Source organism: Agelaius phoeniceus, chromosome 5 (assembly GCF_051311805.1).
Source record: "Agelaius phoeniceus isolate bAgePho1 chromosome 5, bAgePho1.hap1, whole genome shotgun sequence".
In the NCBI taxonomy this organism is placed as follows: Eukaryota; Metazoa; Chordata; class Aves; order Passeriformes; family Icteridae; genus Agelaius; species Agelaius phoeniceus.
In genome coordinates, this window is record NC_135269.1 from 47,324,124 (window position 1) to 47,342,319 (window position 18,196).

Below are 18,196 nucleotides of genomic sequence, written 5' to 3' on the forward strand. Positions count from 1 at the left end.
GTTACACGGGTTAAAAATAACAAACAAAGCAATGAACCCCCCAAAGAAACAAATAAAAGCCCAACAAAACAAAAACAATCCACAAGCTAAGAGGTTTTCCTTTAATAAATAAATATGTCTGAGATCTGAAATCTCAGTTACCTAGTGAGGGTCACATGGTTCAGATGCTTTACCAGCACTATGGACAACACTTAATTGGTACTGTATTGATCCAACCATTATCTTGTTATACTCCTCAAGCAACTATGGAAACTTCTTCTTGAATGTTTTACTTGGAGGGCAAAATAACCCAACTAAGTTTCTGGGCAAGTTGGTGAAATGAACCTTTTCTAAAAAGACAACTTACTCTTCTACAGGTTGAAAACAATTGAGGGAAACAGAAAGAGAAGGAAAAATGAGCAGAAAACCTGCTGCTGACCCTAATCATGGAGATATGATTAAAAAGGCTTAGAATGATCACACTTGTAAAGCCACTCAGGCAGTCTTCCTGAAACAGAATGAGGCAGAAAGGATGTGCAGGAAGCAACACTGAGCCCATGTGTGAAATGCTATTTAGTCATCTTCCCTCTTAAGAGATCAGAATGTAGCAGGTAGGCTGTGCAGTGCTAGGGACACACTTCAGTTCTCCTGAAATCCAGTCTTCCTAGAACTTCTATCTGAGCAGGAGCCCTGAATTTTCAGGTTCTTTGGATTTCTTTTCCCACTGCCATCCTTTTCCCAACACCTCCAGTATTCAGAATCACAATGTAGAAAAGTACAATAATGATATTAAAGGGGCAACATAAAATGGGAGCTGTAAAAGTATTTCAGTGAGATAGAAAAGAAATTAACATATAGAGATAGATGAGAGGAAGTGCTTAGAAAATGGTCACATCTAAGTGGGCAGGGAAAGCAGCATGGTAACAGAATCAACTGGAGGAACTTAAAAAACCCTTCTGAAAAGCAAAGACCGCCACTGAGATGTAGAAGCTGAAACTGAAGTACCAAATTCAACATCCTTAGGGGTTATAAATTAAACCCAAGACAACTATCTCCTTGAAAATAAAGAAAATAGCTTTGCATTGATTTCACTGGATTTCAGCATAAACAGATTGCACAGCAAGAGAAAAAGACAACAGTTGAATCCCCAAGAATTTTAAAAAATGCTTTCGGTTTTTCAAATTTTTTTTAATAAATGTGCTTTGTTCACAAAAGTAGTGACATAAAAGACAACAGAGATGCCAACACGTTTTCTTCCTTTTCTTCTCCAGCACCTTGCACAGTCATAATTTTCAAATATTTCATAACCTAGAAATAATATTCTTGCACCAAAGCCAAATATACAACAACTCCTGATATCACCACTTTATTATTAAGGGAAATGTAGGTATTTATATAAATCACACTTTCCTCCTTCACCACAATCTACTGTCCCTTGTGAAAAAAACAATACAAACCAAACCAAAAAAGAAAAAAAACCAAAACCCACAAAACCAAATAACCAATAAACCCACTTTGGGCATTCAGAATGATCAACAAGAAAACCAAGCTGTTATGAATCTCAGGTCCCTAAACCACAGTGTTGTCACCAACCTCCCAAAAAGGATTAAATGTTAAACCTTAATATTTAAGCTATTTTGGGGGGTAAATCTTGATCTGAATTGCACTTCTTGGTGTATGAGTCACAAACCCATTTACAGTAATCAATGCCAACATATGTTTGATGGTTGTTGTTTCTAAATAGAGTATCAGTTAAAATATTATGTATACTTTGAAGAATGCACTTATTAACCTCCCATAAAGAGCTGAATTTACAGCAGCAATATTTTAACATGAGCACTGCTGGAACCAGTGGTTAATTGGGAAGAAAGGCTTTCAATGACAAACATTTTAATGAAAATACTGACTAAAAGCCAATTTTGAAGCCATTGTGTATTTCATTAGAGAAGTACTCTCTGTAACAAAAATCAGCAAGTGAACCATGACTCTTGTACATCTAACCTTAATTCTTTTTTTTTTTTTACACATCACAGTATAATTGCTTGGTTTGTATAACCCTATCATTCAGACTGAATAATAAATTTGAATTAGGAATTTGGGAATGCTTTAAAGTTAAGAAGAGACAAAAAGCTTATGTCAAAGAATACAGCACCACAGTCCAGATCACATCTGAGTGTAAGCTGGACCAATGTGATTACTCTATGTAGGAAATACTATAAAAGAAAAACAGGTAGGACAAACTGTGACACATTCAGTGCAAAACTTCAATGGAAGGAGTAAGTTTCATTTTTGTAGCAAGCACTGTAAAACCCACACTACAACTTCAATTTATCTAGCAACTTTCATATTATAAATACAAGGTGGCAGTGTAATGTAAGATATTTCATCTTGTAAGATGACAATAACCTGTGAAACTGTATTAGTATTTTTTTACCAATTTTCAGAAGTCTGAAATAAATCATGATCTGGCACCTAGTTCTAATAATTTACTATTAGGCACTTACATATAGATTTAAGAGCCTAATATCCAAATCTGAAAATTCTGGCCATTATTTTTAAATGGAGGAAAACCTAAGCTAAACTAATAATGAATCCTTTTTTTAACCACTGAACAGAATTTATTTTTCCTGCAAAAACTCACAGGTTCATTATACAAGTTAAAAACTTAATAGATGTAAAAATAGATGTTTAATCTCTTTACAGTGCAGACCAGTTTTCAGTCAGCTATGGAGTTTTCATTTAACTGAACAGAAGTCAGTTGGGTCCTAATAAGCAAACAAAAAGCATGTGTTAAATTCATGTGTGTGGTCTGAATTACATGGCTTTATGCAAATATGTGGATCCTTGAAAAACTTGTAGAGTTATGTTCCTTCTTACAAAATCAGTTTGTAGTCACTGGCTAACTTAGGTCTACAAATAAGGACAATTCATGAAAAGCTGTTTCTTTTTAAAATGCATAAATAATTTACTTTTAAAAAATGACAAAACCCACTCTGTCCCCTCAAAAACACAGTTGGAAAAGAATACAGAACACCATAGTTGGGCAAATACTGATATACATTAGTGCTTGTATACTCATAAAACTGCAAAACATATTCCAGCTTTGGAGTGAAACATAATTGTCTAGACGTACCATACTCCTCTGGAGGAAAAACCTCTTCAGAAATTGCTATTTATGCAATGAAATTACACAGTATGTAGAACTATGGATGAATACATTCCAGTGTTTTGGTGTCACGTCACAAGGGCTGCAATAAACATAAAGTCAAATGTGCAAGCATTATTGTTTCTCCAGCCCAGGCTTAACCAGAGTGAAACAAATTTTGGAAGAAAAAAAGTTTTGTTCCATAATTAAGAAAGGACATTTGCAACCAAGTGTCTTAACCTATCTGCACATTTAATTAAAGTGCAAATTATTTCTTCCTACGTATACTTCTCAGAAGCCCACCAACTCCAGTGCCTTAAGCTCAACCACATTGAGTTAAAATACTGAAACAACATTTAACAAATTAAATAGAATTCACACTTCACAGCACTAAAGAAAAGAATGGTACCTTTCTGGAAAAAAAAAATAGTGATACAAATCTAAAGAAAGTAACAGCAATTTATGCTATGACATGAGTCATTTGCATAAAACTTGTATTTTTTCACTTTCATACAAGAATAAATTTTAAAATTCAAAAGTAGAAAAAAATAGCAAACTCTGTAAACCTTTGCATTTTCTTTATGCAAACCATTTTTTCTGTGTTGAGCCCACGTTAGTATAGCAAAATTAGTTAAGCAAGAAGTTTGACTGAAAGGGCATTTCAACGACCACATTAACTCAGAAGCAATATAGGATCTTCTAGCTCATAGAAAGGAATAGAACTAGACTGGCTTTCTCCAGAGTCTGAGTCATAGGGAGCATCAGGCAGCTCCATAAAACCGTAAGCTAGCTGTTCATCTTCTGTGTCTGACCGAACGTAGCAGGCAGTGCTGGAATACTCCTCATCCTCTATGCTGTTGAAATCCTGTGGGATATACAACATCCCTGGGTAGTTCCTGCTAACTAAGTCACTTGTTGTTTGAAGGGAAGTCTTCCTAAATGCCATCAGGTGCATGTGAGAAAACTTGGAATACTTGAAGCGTTTAAAACCCAAGGACTCTATGGCAATTTTCCAGCTTTTCATCATCATGGCCCGGCGATTCTGATGAGATGAATCAGGAGTTATTACAAGCAATAAGCCATTTAATACCAGAAGTTCATGTGCCTTCTTGCAGCATATCCATCGTTGATAGGGTGATGGAAAGTATGAAAGAAGGAGAGAGAAAACGACAACATGGAACAGTTCTCCAGGTAGAGAATCAATGGGATTTTTCAGTTGCTTAAGAAAGGCATCTATAGCATCTTGTGCCAGTTGAAGAGGTTGCTGAATTTGAAGATTTAGGAAGTCACATTTGTATACGCTCTGGTGGAGTGACAAAAACAGAAAACCAAATATCAAAGTTAGTTTAAAGAGCAAATACAACCAAAATCCACAGAAAAATAAATTATTCCCTTAAAACTTAAGAGTGACGCGCTAACTTTACTCAGGAGTAAACTTTACTAACTTTACTTAAAGAGTTAAAAAGTTAATGGTCACACATATACGGTTGAAAAAAACCAAGTATTTCTGAGTAGAGGAGACACACAAATTAGTAATGCAGAAATAATGTTAAAGACAATTTCAGGACTAAGGTGTGTTTCAAGTGGAATCTGTAATCAACTTAGGACAAAAATGTTGTTAAACTGGAATCCGCTACTGAACTTTTGATATACAAGTCTTGAACTAATGTTTAAGTCCTCACAGACACTAAAAGAACAGTTATCAGTGCATCTATTGACATTTAAGAACACAAACCTACTTATGTGGATAATTTGCACAGATATTTCACACAATATTCTGAGTTGGAAGGGACCCTCAAGTATCGATATATATATTCTAATTTTTAACTCCAGTACCCTTCCACCTCTTTTTTACTTTTTTTTTTTTTTTGGTCTCAGACTATATTTACTCCAAGACAGCATCTGCTGCACACCCCAGTCTCAGTTTCCATCCTCCTGCCATCTAATAATGCACGTTTCCCTCAGTGTACTTTACCCCAGGACACCAGGAAGTGAGTGCATGCTGCTTAACTAAAGAAAATATTAATCTTTTCTTGGTAAGCATTCTCCCTCTCTCTCAAAACCCAAAACCATCAATGGAAATATATTTCCATATTCAAAAAATTTTGAAGACATTTATCCTTTAGTTACATAACGAACAATTCAGTTCCTTTCCTTGTATTTCCACAATTATATGCTTCTTATTCCTCCAAATTAGTTGAAGTATTACTCAGCTACTTAGTCTATATCCAAAGCATTTCTATATGAAGGTGGATGATACTTTTTTATTAAGGAAAGAACTATTTAACCCTCTGATCAACATTATTTAAGAAACTGGCTTTGTAAGAAGCCTCTGTGCTTCAATTTGTTTTAAAAGGTCCTTTAGGGTCTTACCTAAGAAATCTGCTAAATCGGAAATTTTTACCAGTTTATTTTCTTTTCAGCTTTTACCACAACTTCTCAAAATAATTTTTTCAAGTCAGGAGATGACATTAACTACCATAATTAACCTCTGGTTGTTATTCCAAAAACCTTAAATCAGCCCAGGCAACTTCTGGCCTTAAGAGATAAATTTGTTCAGAAGGTTATGGTGCTGATGCAGCTCAAAGAAGAGTCATCTTCAGTACATCAGGGCACATTAATTCTGTTCTGGAGGTAGGACTAAGCTTATTCTAGCAGATGCATTTGACTGCTCAAACTGTACTCCCTGTCCCTCCAAGAACACTTGCTAGCCAGCCTTTAAGGTGCCCTGAACAAACCAAAGCATCCAAGATAATCAAAGATGTTGGTGAGCCTGAGACAGGCCCAGAGTAAGCATGTGTGTCACCACTTGTACATTAACACTTTGGGAGCTCCTACCATGAAGCTATGGTACTAACCATGCCAGATGACCAGAAATCAATTGTTCCCTTCTGCTGGGAGAGAATCTAAAGAACTGGTTAGTACACAGAAATTGCATATGTTCCTCCATTAAATCCACAGAAGTTATTTTTTCAGGACTTTTCCCAATAAATGTTTTGGTCACTGCACATTTAAATTGATTTTCATGAGAAGACATATAGCTTTCTTAGGAGAGCAGAACAACAGACTAGTAGACAGAAAAATATTAACTAGGCATACTCAAAAATTAATGTTTAGGTTCAACTCATATGATGTTAGGTACCTAGGCTGCCATTATAGTCACTGGAGAATTAGTCAATACACAGTGACCCAATTCACCTCACCATCAAAGAACAGCAGATATTTAGGTTTGACTATTTCTAATAGATCTTCACTGACTGTAATTAGAACTTAGAACCTGAGATGTAGACACTGAGGATCTATGCATCATAGCTAGAAATTCACTTGCCATGTATTACCATTTTAAATGCCACAGGCTCCCACTTCAGTGGCATGTGTCTTTTTTACCTCCTGTGTCATGCCCAACAGCCCTACACAGTCCTACAGCCTCCAAAGTCATGGAAAGTAATCATGATGCCTGTGTTTCAAATTAGGCAAGACAAAATCTACTCAAAGTTTGTATTTTAGACATAACTAACATTGAATTGCTTTTGAAAGCAATTTATCAGGCTCAAATTTTTAAAGAATATCTTTCAATATCTCTCAGCCTGTATGCAAAAATACAAATGAGGTGTTAATGGACTAAACATGGTAACAACAACAAACTACCAGGCATTTAGCATGTAAATCACACTGCAGCAAATAAGAGAATGTTACTTTCCAGTTAACTGTATTTTTTCACCTGTACATTTCTTTTCACCTCTCCACTTCTAAAGAGGGTTACCTTCAGCCACAGATTTTAATAGAGCCTGATTTTTAACTGTAAGTAGTCAAAGTGTGTATAGTCAAACACTTAAATCAAGTAATTTACCCCAAATATGCTGATAAATTTGTCTTCTGGATTTTGGAAAATATTTCTAGCTCAAAAATATTTCTAGCAATAAATATAAATGCTCCCTTATAGTGCACTTCTGAATACTAAATCTCCCCAGAAAAACTCACCAGATACAGTCACTGATCATTTCTTTCTGTCAGTGAATGCAGCTTCTGAGAAGCTCTTGCCTAAGCACAAGCCTACTTAATTGTTATTTTTACCTTTTAAGATGCAAGGAGTCATCTGAAATACGGTTAAAAGATGGCTACTAAAATTTTCAAGAATTTAAAGATTAATAATGCCATTATAAAGGCATGGCTCTGGGAAAAATTTGTATTTTTAAAAGAAAATACAACTAGGACTTTAGAGCCTGTTCATGGAAAAGGATGTAGTGTTTAGTTCCTACTAAAGCAAATATTTAAAAGGCATGTAAGTATTAAACATACTCTTTTACAGTTATTCTGAGGCATTCCACAAATTTGAGGATCAAGTTTATACTAAATACAGCAAACATTACGTACCTCAACAGCTGGAACAATGTCTATGCCAACTGTCAGAAATTCTTCAAACTTCAGAAATGGATTAAAGCAGCTACCAACATCAAGTAATCTGATCTTTCCCAAGGAGTGAAGGAACCTAAGAAGTAGCAAGAATTAAGTTTTATCAAATGTAACTTTTAAAGCTGTATTCTGAGTTACAATTTCAGGTAACTAATACAAAAGATTCTCAGAGAACACCACAGTAGTGACTAATAGAAGTGAATGCCTTACTTCAGTTGCTGAGTTACCTAAAGAACCAAGATCCATCAATAAAAGCAGGTGGTTCTCAAGTGGAAGAGTTTTGTTCAGAGAAGGTGCAATAACTATGCACTTTTGCACTTGTAGCAAGTAAATAAAATGGCAAATTGTGTGTCTACTAGACAGACTCTCATAATGTTTTGTGTTTCTCACTTAACTTTTTGTAGTATTTACTGATTTTGAAGACACACTAGACACCAGAATTAAAGTTTCATGAGTTGAAAAGGGAAACAGAGAACAACTCCATAAACTGCATCATTTACAGGGCTGCAATCTAAAAAAATTCCATGATGATTTGTAGCATCTTAGAATATCCAAAATCCATTAACAGAGGCAAACAAAGTCACAGCTTTCACAGGGACTTCACAAAGATGAGAATGCGAATAACATTCCAAAAATAAAATGTTTTTTTGCTTCAAGTTTCTGTAGCCAAAACCAACTGGCATCTCCAAAATGTAACTTGTCATGTTTCTGGGAAAGGCTCAGCCCTGGACAGACAGATAACTGCAAAAAACTTTCAGAAACAGAGGTGAAGGGCCAATGCAGTAAAACCAAGCCATGGCTATACTCATAGCAACAACAAAGCAGAAAGGAAAGAAAAGCCTCTAAGCAGCAGTAAGAGATCTGGGCTCTCTGGGCTCCTTCTAGACTCCCAGTAGCCTACCAGAGAGAGGATGTTGGAAAAGCAAGATAAAATGTCTTGTTGCATTTGGCAAAATAATAGCAAATGTAAACATTTTGCTTTTACACAGAACAGAGGATATCCAGAGCACACTTCTCTCAAAATACCACCGTGACCAAGGCAAAGAGTGCAACAACTACCTTTAACCTTTGCAATACCAAGCTGCCTCCTAAGTCAATCAGTACTGAGTGAGTTTTCAGACTGAAGATGAAAGCAACAATTTTTCCAGACTTGGAACAGGAATTTGGATACTGTGTAGGCAGATCCTAGTAGCCATAAATCACGAACATGGTTGGAAGTCAAATCAGAGATCTTTTCCCACATAAGGGTAGTTTGTGGTTTCTCAGACCAGTGTATCTCTTTGTCTAGCAAATTGAGACACTAATGGCAGATCCCTCCTCACTCAAACACAAAAATGTATGCTTACATTCTATATGAGAGTCTAATATGGTAACACCAAATCAATGGACACATGGGACCACAGAAAGCATAACAAGAGGAAACTGGATACTACGGTACAGAGAGGACTTCACATGAAAAAGAGAGAGCCTCTAGAGATCTAAACATGTTCCCTTTAAAGTGTTCAATGAAATACTTGTACAGATTAAAATAAGCAACAAATCCCAGAAGCCTCTAATTTCCAGGACAGTCACTTCACCTATGGTACAGAGAAAAGATCACCATGATGTATTCTGTCTTCTATTTACAAAAACTACCTTATTTATATATATTTATAAATTACTTGAGAGAGAGGATTATATGTGGGATGAACAGAATTATTGTCTTCACACCTACCAGAGTAAAACAAAGAGTCACAGGCTTAGTCATACTGATAGACAAACCCACACTCTTGTAGTGTTACATGACCAGAATGGAGTGACAGTCTTTAAACACTGTGCGTAGGTTCCCCATATTCCCTGTACCAACTTTCAGACTTCACTACTAAAGCAATGAAGCTACATGATAAAGCATTTCAGGAGAGATCTCTGTTTTGTGTAATACACAATCCATTTTCTTTCGGATAAACTCTGTAATTTCTTCTGTAAGGCATCAAGAAAGAAAAAAGGAATTTTGATTTCTTTGGGCAGTAACTTAGACCAGTTATGCCTTGTTGTTCAAGGTCTACTAAGAACTCACTATCATTTGTAGCTTACTAAGGTAGATATTATAAAATTTGCCTTTTCCAGGTATGTCTTACGAGGTGTGTATATTTTTAAACTTCTGAAAATGAAAATAAAAATCATCAGCACTCACTATACTAACAAATACTTTAAAATAATTTATAAAACTTCTCTATTAACTCCTTTCTGTATACATTAGAACAAAAGAGAAGGCTACAAACAACTGGTAGAAAGAAAGCAGGTGAAGTTAGCTCTGCAACAGCCACTATTAACTGCAGCAAGTATGAAGACAGAGATCAAAGAGATGCAAAGAGAGAACCAATGCTTTATCCTGACAATGCCTCCCACTGGTAGAAAGCTTTAAAGTAAATATGATCATCAAACCTATTGATTTAAACAAACATGAGAGACACAGAAGACACCAGCTCCTAAGGACAGACACACCTACTAATAACATTAGTAACGTGTCATTCTTCCCTAACTTATCCTACACCTAGCTTCAAGTAAGTGCTGATCACAGCAGACATGATACAATAAAGGAAAAAACCTCTTTACACAATAGAAAAAACACTACTGCAAGAAGTTCTAAGAACTAATCTATAAAGAATACAAAACAATTCATAAGTATAACTTTTATAGATTCTATGATTATGCATTCATTATTTCACTGTACTTGCAAAATATGATTTTTTTTCCATCACACATGTATAGTCACAAACATGACACACTATTTAGGAAAAAAAATGGAGGGTGGGACTTCAGAAATAATAAAGTTAGTCTTGGATTCCAAAAATAAAATTCTTGCTTGAGTGAAGGTCACAAACAAAATTAAAACTGTTGTTTGGAAAATACCTCAAGGATACTACAAGTTCTGCAGAGCCAGTCATCAGAAAGCTAGCACATTAAAAGTTAAGGGTTGTAATTCCAAATTGCTTTTGAAGTGTGTAATTGGAATCAAGAGTTTCTTTGCAATTATTTATGAAGAGAAAGTTTTAAGTACTCTGATATTTACATTTGGCACTTAGTACTTACATAAGCAATTTACTTTTCAACAGTGCTGAACAGCCATTAGATTCTAACTTAATTAACATCTCCCTTATTTCACCTCAAGGTTTAATATAAATTGCATTGCACACCAATGACATACTAAAGTGAAATTGCTTTAGCACTAAAATGAAGATGACTAAGTTGTCATTCTCAAGCAATTTTTTATGGCATTCACCAAAATATACTACAACATAAACAGCTCTTGAAATGTATATATTCACGTGAAAATTGCCTTTCTTAGCTATTAAAAATACATCAGACTGATCGAACATGTTCTGGGGAAAAAAACATCAGGGTAAGTTTTAACACTCAAAAAAGGGGAAAAAAAGTCAAAACATGTAAAACTTACTCTTCTGTCACAGCTTCATGATTTGTCAAGCCAAAGTTTGGCAAAGGATCTTCAATCTTGGGAGTCTGAGGAACATTTAAAGCTGGAGTGCTTTTAGAAGCAAGAAGTGCTCTTTTTTCATCTTTCTCAAGTGCTTTTCTTTTTCCACCATTCTGAAAATATTCTCGGCATACACTGAAAAGACAAAAAGAAAAATTCCCCAGGAAAACTGAATGCTCTTGTTAGTCACTACTACAGCTAAGATACATACCAGAGGGTTAAGAGATCAAGTGCTGTCAGCTTTTAAACAAATCTGAGTTTTATTTTAAATTTGGTAAATCAACATTAAAAAAAGATGTGATACATCCGACAGTATGAGTGGTGGGTTGGTGGGGTTTTTTTTCCCCCCAAATTATGCCATAACTCACAGCTGAGTATACATTTAAGTTTTTTTTTTATCTGGATAGACATTTAGAGTAAGACAGCAGAATTCTTGTCAGAACATCACCAGAAGGTAAACTTCAGCTCAGTTCTCCACTATAGTGCAAAGAGTTATGAACTAGCTCCCTGTCAACACAAGGTTTTGAAATGTGTTTCTTGCTAGCACATAAACTAGGGGAAAAGAAACCTAATCCAGATTTATGCACAAACTTACATTTTCATTTTAATTGAGTTTGACTGGACATTTTTTAAGTAACAGACAGTAGCTGTGTTACTGTCAAAGACTTATTTTAGCTTTCAGTTTTTTCCCATATTTACTCATTTTTCTTATAGGTACTACAACAAAATAATTAATCATACTTGAACAGAAATATTAGCCAGTTTAAAGAAATTATTGTTACAAAAGAAGTTAAACAGCACTTGTGTTCTTCAATCAGTAGTCAGCATTAGTGTATGAGAAGCAAGCACTGTGTTTGAGAATAACTGAATTTCATCCACAAAATATAACTGGAAAAAAAGTGTTGCTGTGAAATTAAAAAGCTGGATTCACCCTGCACAATTCAGATTAATTAAATCTGCTATCCAAGTATTTGCACGAAAATTTCAACAGAAATAATACTTGTTTGAATAATCTTTTCTGAACAACTCATTTTTATGATGCTTTGTTGAAATTCACTCCATTTTCCTCTAACAAGACTGCAGAGATTTGAAGGAACATTCCACAAAAAAATAATTTCAAGTGTAGTTTAATAATATCTTATACAAAGCAGGAACAAGTTAATGACATTTCACATCACAGATTTAAGGATGGACACACTGGTAAAATGGTGCATTTAAATCACAAATAGTGACAAAGACTTGGAATACACAGGTAATCTAAGGTTTGGTGATATTTTAGGCATCAAATATACCCAGTCTCTTCATCACATAAGATGTGAAGGACAACAAAAAAAAAAATGTCATTGGAGTGGCACTGAGTTTCTTAGATGGAAGCATACACAAACAGGCACACTTAGAAAAAACTTTACCCCAAGATGGGTAGGAAAGAAGTGCCTTGAGTCAGAAATTCTGTTTAATCACAGAATGGGTCAGGTTAGAAGGGACCTCAGAGGATTATCTGATCCAAGCTCCCTGCTCAAGTCGTGTCATCCCAGAGCATATGGCACAGGACTGCATCCAGAGGGTTCTGGAATATTTTCAGTGAGGAAGATTCTACCTTTCTGTGCAGTCTGTTCCAGCGCTCAGTCACCTGCAGAGTACAGAACTTCTTCCTCCGTTTCAGGTACAACTTCTGTGTATCAGTTTCTGCCTGTTGCCTTTTGTCCCACTGGCTGGCATGACCAAGCAGAGCCTGGATCCATCCTCCTGACACCCTCCCTTCAGATATTGATAGACATTGATGAGGTCCCCTCTCAGTTGTCTCTTCTTGAGATTGAACTGGCCCAAATCCCTCTGCCTTTCCTCATAAGAGAGATGCTCCAGTCTAGGTTGCAATACTACCAGACATACAGACTGCAAAATTATAGCAACTCCACCCATTAGAGACTGCACGTACGGAAAGACAACAATTCTAAAACTAAGTATAACAAGCCAGTCACTTAGCAGGAAAAAGATTTTAAGGAGATCAATAAACAAATGAGAACCCCAGAAAAAAACACTTGCATTACTGCTGGTATACTAATTAAAGTGTATTTTACACATTGTATTATTTATTTATAAGCATATTATCAATTTAGAACTATTTAGTTCTGTGTATCAATTAGTCAAAGAAATGCAACTTGAAAAGAAAAATCTTTTTTCTCCATTTATCAGCTACTGCACCACTTTGTTAGCATGCTGTAGTCTCTATTTTTATTCTAAGTCTTTTTTTCTCATTATGTATCTTAAAACATCCAGAATCAACAGCAGTTTAAGTAGTGTTGCACTGACATGTAAGACATGAGAGAATTCTCAAGCTTGGAAGAATGTTTTCTTTTTCTACTCAACTATTCATGTTATCAACCTTTTAATTCCCTAGAAGCTGGTATGCTACCCAGCTTAACATTTAATGAGCACGGGAGAACCACCTACTTGTAAAGTGCCAATTCATCTTGTCACTGAGAAGCCATTTCTTCCTCATTCTTGGTACTGATGCAGATGAGTGTTCCATCTTTCTACCCCTAACCATGTCAACTGAGTTCTCATAATTCCGTATTTTTTATAACAGACCTTCCTCATTTGCACTTAAGACACTACCAAGTTAACAACAAAGAGAAGCATCTCCTACTTTTTCATTTTCCCTGGTGGACAACTGGCCAATGCCACAGGAAGGCCCAAGAATGGATACAATTCTTCACATTCAGATCCCAGGCTCTGCATACTGGTGCAGTACCACAGGGTACCAAGAAACCCCAGCCAAATCCACCCAATCCCAACAAAAAAAGCTCAGATCACACTGCACTTCATAGCCATCCAATCCCAACAAAAAAAGCTCAGATCACACTGCACTTCATAGCCACTGAGGGTTATCTTCCCTTTACACTTTTCTGACGTCACAGTCATTCTGGCATGATTACTACATGTTGCCCTTTTGGCTCCTGAGCTCTCAGAGGAGTTGCCTATGTACTCCTCCTGTAGAAGTGACCTTCACACTTCCTGTGGGGTAACAGCAAGCACATGGGCACTACCACTCACTGCACTGGTAGTTAGCAGAAATAATGCACTCTGTAGTTTACCCCAAGGTAACGTGCTGATGCAGCCAGATGTTGAACTTCACAGCCATTAAACCCATCACTGATCACCCTGGTTTTGAGTCTGCAGTTATAAAACACTCTGCATTTAACAACTGTCTCAAGTAAGAAACAGAGCATCTCAATTATCTACAAAGCAAAAATTAAGGAATCTATTTTATAATTCTAAAATCTGACACAGCTCCATTTTTAACTGACAAACATTCAGCCTGTGATGACACAATATTAGCTCTACAATTAACATACCTGCTTGTGAAGAATTGTACAACGTAAACGCTACCTGAGCTGACACTTGCTACAGTTCACACAAACTGCAAAATAAATATTTCAGGTATAAACTGTTTCAGTTTCCTAGATGAGAGACAGGTTAGGTTTCTGGGTGAAGTGTGAAGTTAATGTCTTTGCTTTAAAAAAGAAATCAAAAAATCAAATCTTTGTATTTCCTCAGTGAAACTTATTTTCTGTATTCCAAATATCAAATGATAAATAACCTGCTCCAGTTGACTCCCCTGCTCTGTCTGCCATTTGGGTTGGACACATGAAGTGTCAGAAAAAGCCAATATGAATACATATGATTTTGTTAATCAAACATTCAACCGGCCATCGACCAGGAGCCCCAGGTCCCTTTACGGTGCTGCTTTCCAGTATTTCATTCCCCAGTCCATCCTTACATCCAGGGTTGCCCCATCCCAGGTGCAGAATCTGGCACCTGTGTTTGTTAAAATTCATATAGTTTGTGATTGCCCAGCCCTCTAATTTGTTGAGGTTTCTCTGGAGAGCCTATCTGCCTTCAAGGGAGTTAACAGCTCCTCACAATTTACTATCATCAGCAAACAATGTGTTTAACAGCAAAAAGTTAAGACTGTCATATAAATGTGAACATTGTCCTTTCCCATTTAAAATGGTTCCCCTCCTGCTGTTTCTTCCACCTTCCTCAGTTCCATTCTCCTTGCAGTGAATTGCTCATCTAATTGCAATCATCAAAAAAACCTGCAAAACAGTGTGGAAGGGACTTGCAAACACTCGTTCATTTAATCTTCCAATTAAACAGGATCAGCTTTCCAGTTCTAGCAGAGATCTGTTATTCTCAAAGATCCTCTAACAATCAGGTTACTTAGCCTTCTCTTCTTTTGACTAGACAGCTCCAGTTTCTAGAAAAGAACACCAAGGCTTTTGTGGAAAAAATAGAAGGCTTTTGATAATTTCTTTATCTTTCTTGGAGTTGAGCTGCTGTTTGTTATTTTTTAAATGCAGTGGCCAAGGTGATATTTTGGCTAAGAGCAATGCTAAATGAAGTCAGAGTAGTACTTTACATATCTGGTGGACAATCTCATTAACACACTTAAGTATGATAATTGCCTCTACTGCAAAAGCATCCTATGACCACTTCATATTCAGTTTATGGCCTGCTTCAGAATCAAAACAGTTTTTTGAAAGACTGACACAATCAATTATTCCCTGGCCTTTATTTGTAGAGCTTATATTTAATATAGTAGATAATGTCTAGTATAGTTTATAACTGCAATAATTTTAATTCTGCTCTCAGAGTGACAGTTCCTCTCTCTTTGGTCTCATTTCCAAATTTAATAAATACACTTTACTCCAGCAGACTGCTAATAAAAATATTAATTAGTTATGGATAGAGAGACACACACTCTGACAGAATCCTTCTCAGTAAATCACATTTTTAAGATAAGCTTCTCACATCTATTCTCGGCAAATGTTTCCAAACAGTTCTGTACTCACCTGTCATTAATTTCATCAGAACTGTATTTCTTTACTCATTAAACAGTCAAAAGACTTTTAAAAAAAGTGCAGGTCTAGATAGTGTTTTGTCATGATAATTAGAAGATTTTATTTTATGCTCTTTAAAAAAAACAGTCAAGTCAACACAAGTCTTAACACTGAGGCAAAAGCAACAGAAAGAAGCAAACCTGCTGGTCTGGCTTATTCTGTTCTAACTAGAACCAGAACAGGCTGGCATTCATTGTGTGTACAAAGGTTCACCCGCCTATCTATGCCAGCAAAAATCAAAGAGTTACAACAATTATTCAGGGTAAACACTACCCTAATATGTTTTGTTTAAGTTTTGTGTTGTAGTATAAATGAAAGAGAAACAGAAGTGTTAATTTGCAAATATCACTTGCTACTCGCTTTCAATTTTCTAAACGTATATAAAGGAAGGAAGGAAGGAAGGAAGAAACAGCTGAGTGTTGCCCAGGCTTTTTACACCACCACTCAGGGGATCACAAATGTGGATCTGAAAGCAGATAAAGTTTTAATCCCTCTTCCCCCATCCCTCTCCCCACCTAACAGTTCTGTAATGTGTTCCTGAAACAATAAACAAAATTGGCTCTATACAACTCAGCATATGGCCACCAGCACAGTCTATCAGTTACTGCTTTCCATTTTTTACAGTTTCTGGAGTTGGGATACATGCTCTTTAAATCTAAATCAACACTAATGAAGAAGTAAAACAGTAAGTTTTATGTCATGTCGTTTAAGAGTTAATATCAGATTTTTTACAGTGTCTTCAACAGAAAGGCTTTTGAAAGAAAAACAAAATTGTTATTCTTGATCCTGAGAAGGATGCATAGCTTCTCTAGTGGTTATTCTATGCTATCTGATTTATTTTATCAGTTCCTAGGAGAATACAAGGAAAATGAAGGAAAGAACAAAAACTCAAAGTCTTTTGTACTTTTTTTTCCTTTTAACTAGTGGAAAAAACACTTCTCACTTTCAGATCACTGAAAAGATCGTCCTTCAAGTTAAAACAAAACGCAGTCTCTTCTTTCTTCAGGAGACATACACGGGTGGTTCCAATCTATTTTCAGCACTCCACTCACAAATTAAAATTCATCTAATATGAAACAGCTACCTTCCTGCTGTCATGGTAACATAGTAATAAGCATTGAGCAAAAGCTTTCACCTAAGTTTCATGCCAAGTTCTCTTGCGTGCAATTCTGTACCCGGGCACAAGGCGGAGTAACAGCAATGGGACCTGCGGGCCACCTGTGTGGCACACATCTTGGCCCCGTGAGAAGGAACAAAAAATTGCAGAACACAAAGTCAATCTGATATGTTCTGGTATTTAGCAATCCAGGCCTCCGTATAATCTGAGAAGTTAAAAATATTCTCTCCTTTTCTACCAATCCCTTGACTTTGCAAACTAAAAAGCTATGTGCTTTATCTGAAGCTTTATACCAAGACAAAGCATTTTAGCATCTCTTAGTGGGTGGATTCTCTTCCTAATATGAGCTCAGGCTGCAAAGCCCAAACTGGACATTTACTTCAATGTTTACTTTGTAAGTGATCTATAACAGAAACCAAGTGGGAGCCCCAAAACCTTCATATATAAGTCATCACTGTCCACAAGAAACATTATCCTACAGGATAACAGACAAACTTGCCACAAGCTATAGGCTTACTGCTTAGCTGAAATAAAAGTAACACACAGCTCTATTTAAAATGTTTCAAATATTAGTTGACAATCAAATTGTAAGAAAATACCAAGCAATGTTCCATGGAATATGCCCTGGGTCCAGTACAACTATTTTTTTCACAGATAACCTGAACTGTGGAACAGTCAGTTTCATTTCCTCATAAATGATCTGAGAGTGATGCCAAATCAGGGCAGGGTGGGAGGAAGATGCTGCAAGAAATTGGACTATTAGAATTCAATATGATTCAAAGGAGTGTAATGTAGTAAAGAGAAATATAAGTACCAGCATTTCCACAGAAGTAAAGAACAGCACAAATACAAGTAAACAACTAGCAACTCAGGAAGCCTGGAAAACAGAAATAGGCAGCAGGGGATCACAAAGGAGCGAAAGTCAGTGCTGTGCCAATTACAAAAAAACAATACAAGCACACAAACAAAAGAACAAAACAAACAAAAAAAAAGCCAAACAAGACCCAAAACCAACAAAATATCAAACCCCCACCAAACAAAGTCAATAGCATAAATGAGAGTCTACTACAACCTCAATAAAATCTATTTGATTTATCCCTGACAAAGCCATTGAAATGCTCAGTCCATTTTTGGGTTTAGTTCTTTGTAACTGAGACACCTCT

The 18,196-nt window shown here is 36.1% G+C and overlaps 1 protein-coding gene across 1 annotated transcript in view; it reads right to left on the minus strand.

The window, feature by feature from the left end:
• Positions 1-1,146: 1,146 nt before the first annotated feature.
• Positions 1,147-18,196, minus strand: part of SAMTOR (S-adenosylmethionine sensor upstream of mTORC1) — a 30,991-nt gene continuing 13,941 nt past the window's right edge. The window contains exons 3-5 of the mRNA XM_054632312.2: positions 10,974-11,147; positions 7,499-7,613; positions 1,147-4,427 (exon numbers count right to left, since the gene is read on the minus strand). Coding sequence (XP_054488287.2) covers positions 3,798-4,427; positions 7,499-7,613; positions 10,974-11,147 — 919 coding nt within the window. The 3' untranslated portion in view covers positions 1,147-3,797. The remainder of the gene's footprint in view (positions 4,428-7,498; positions 7,614-10,973; positions 11,148-18,196) is intronic.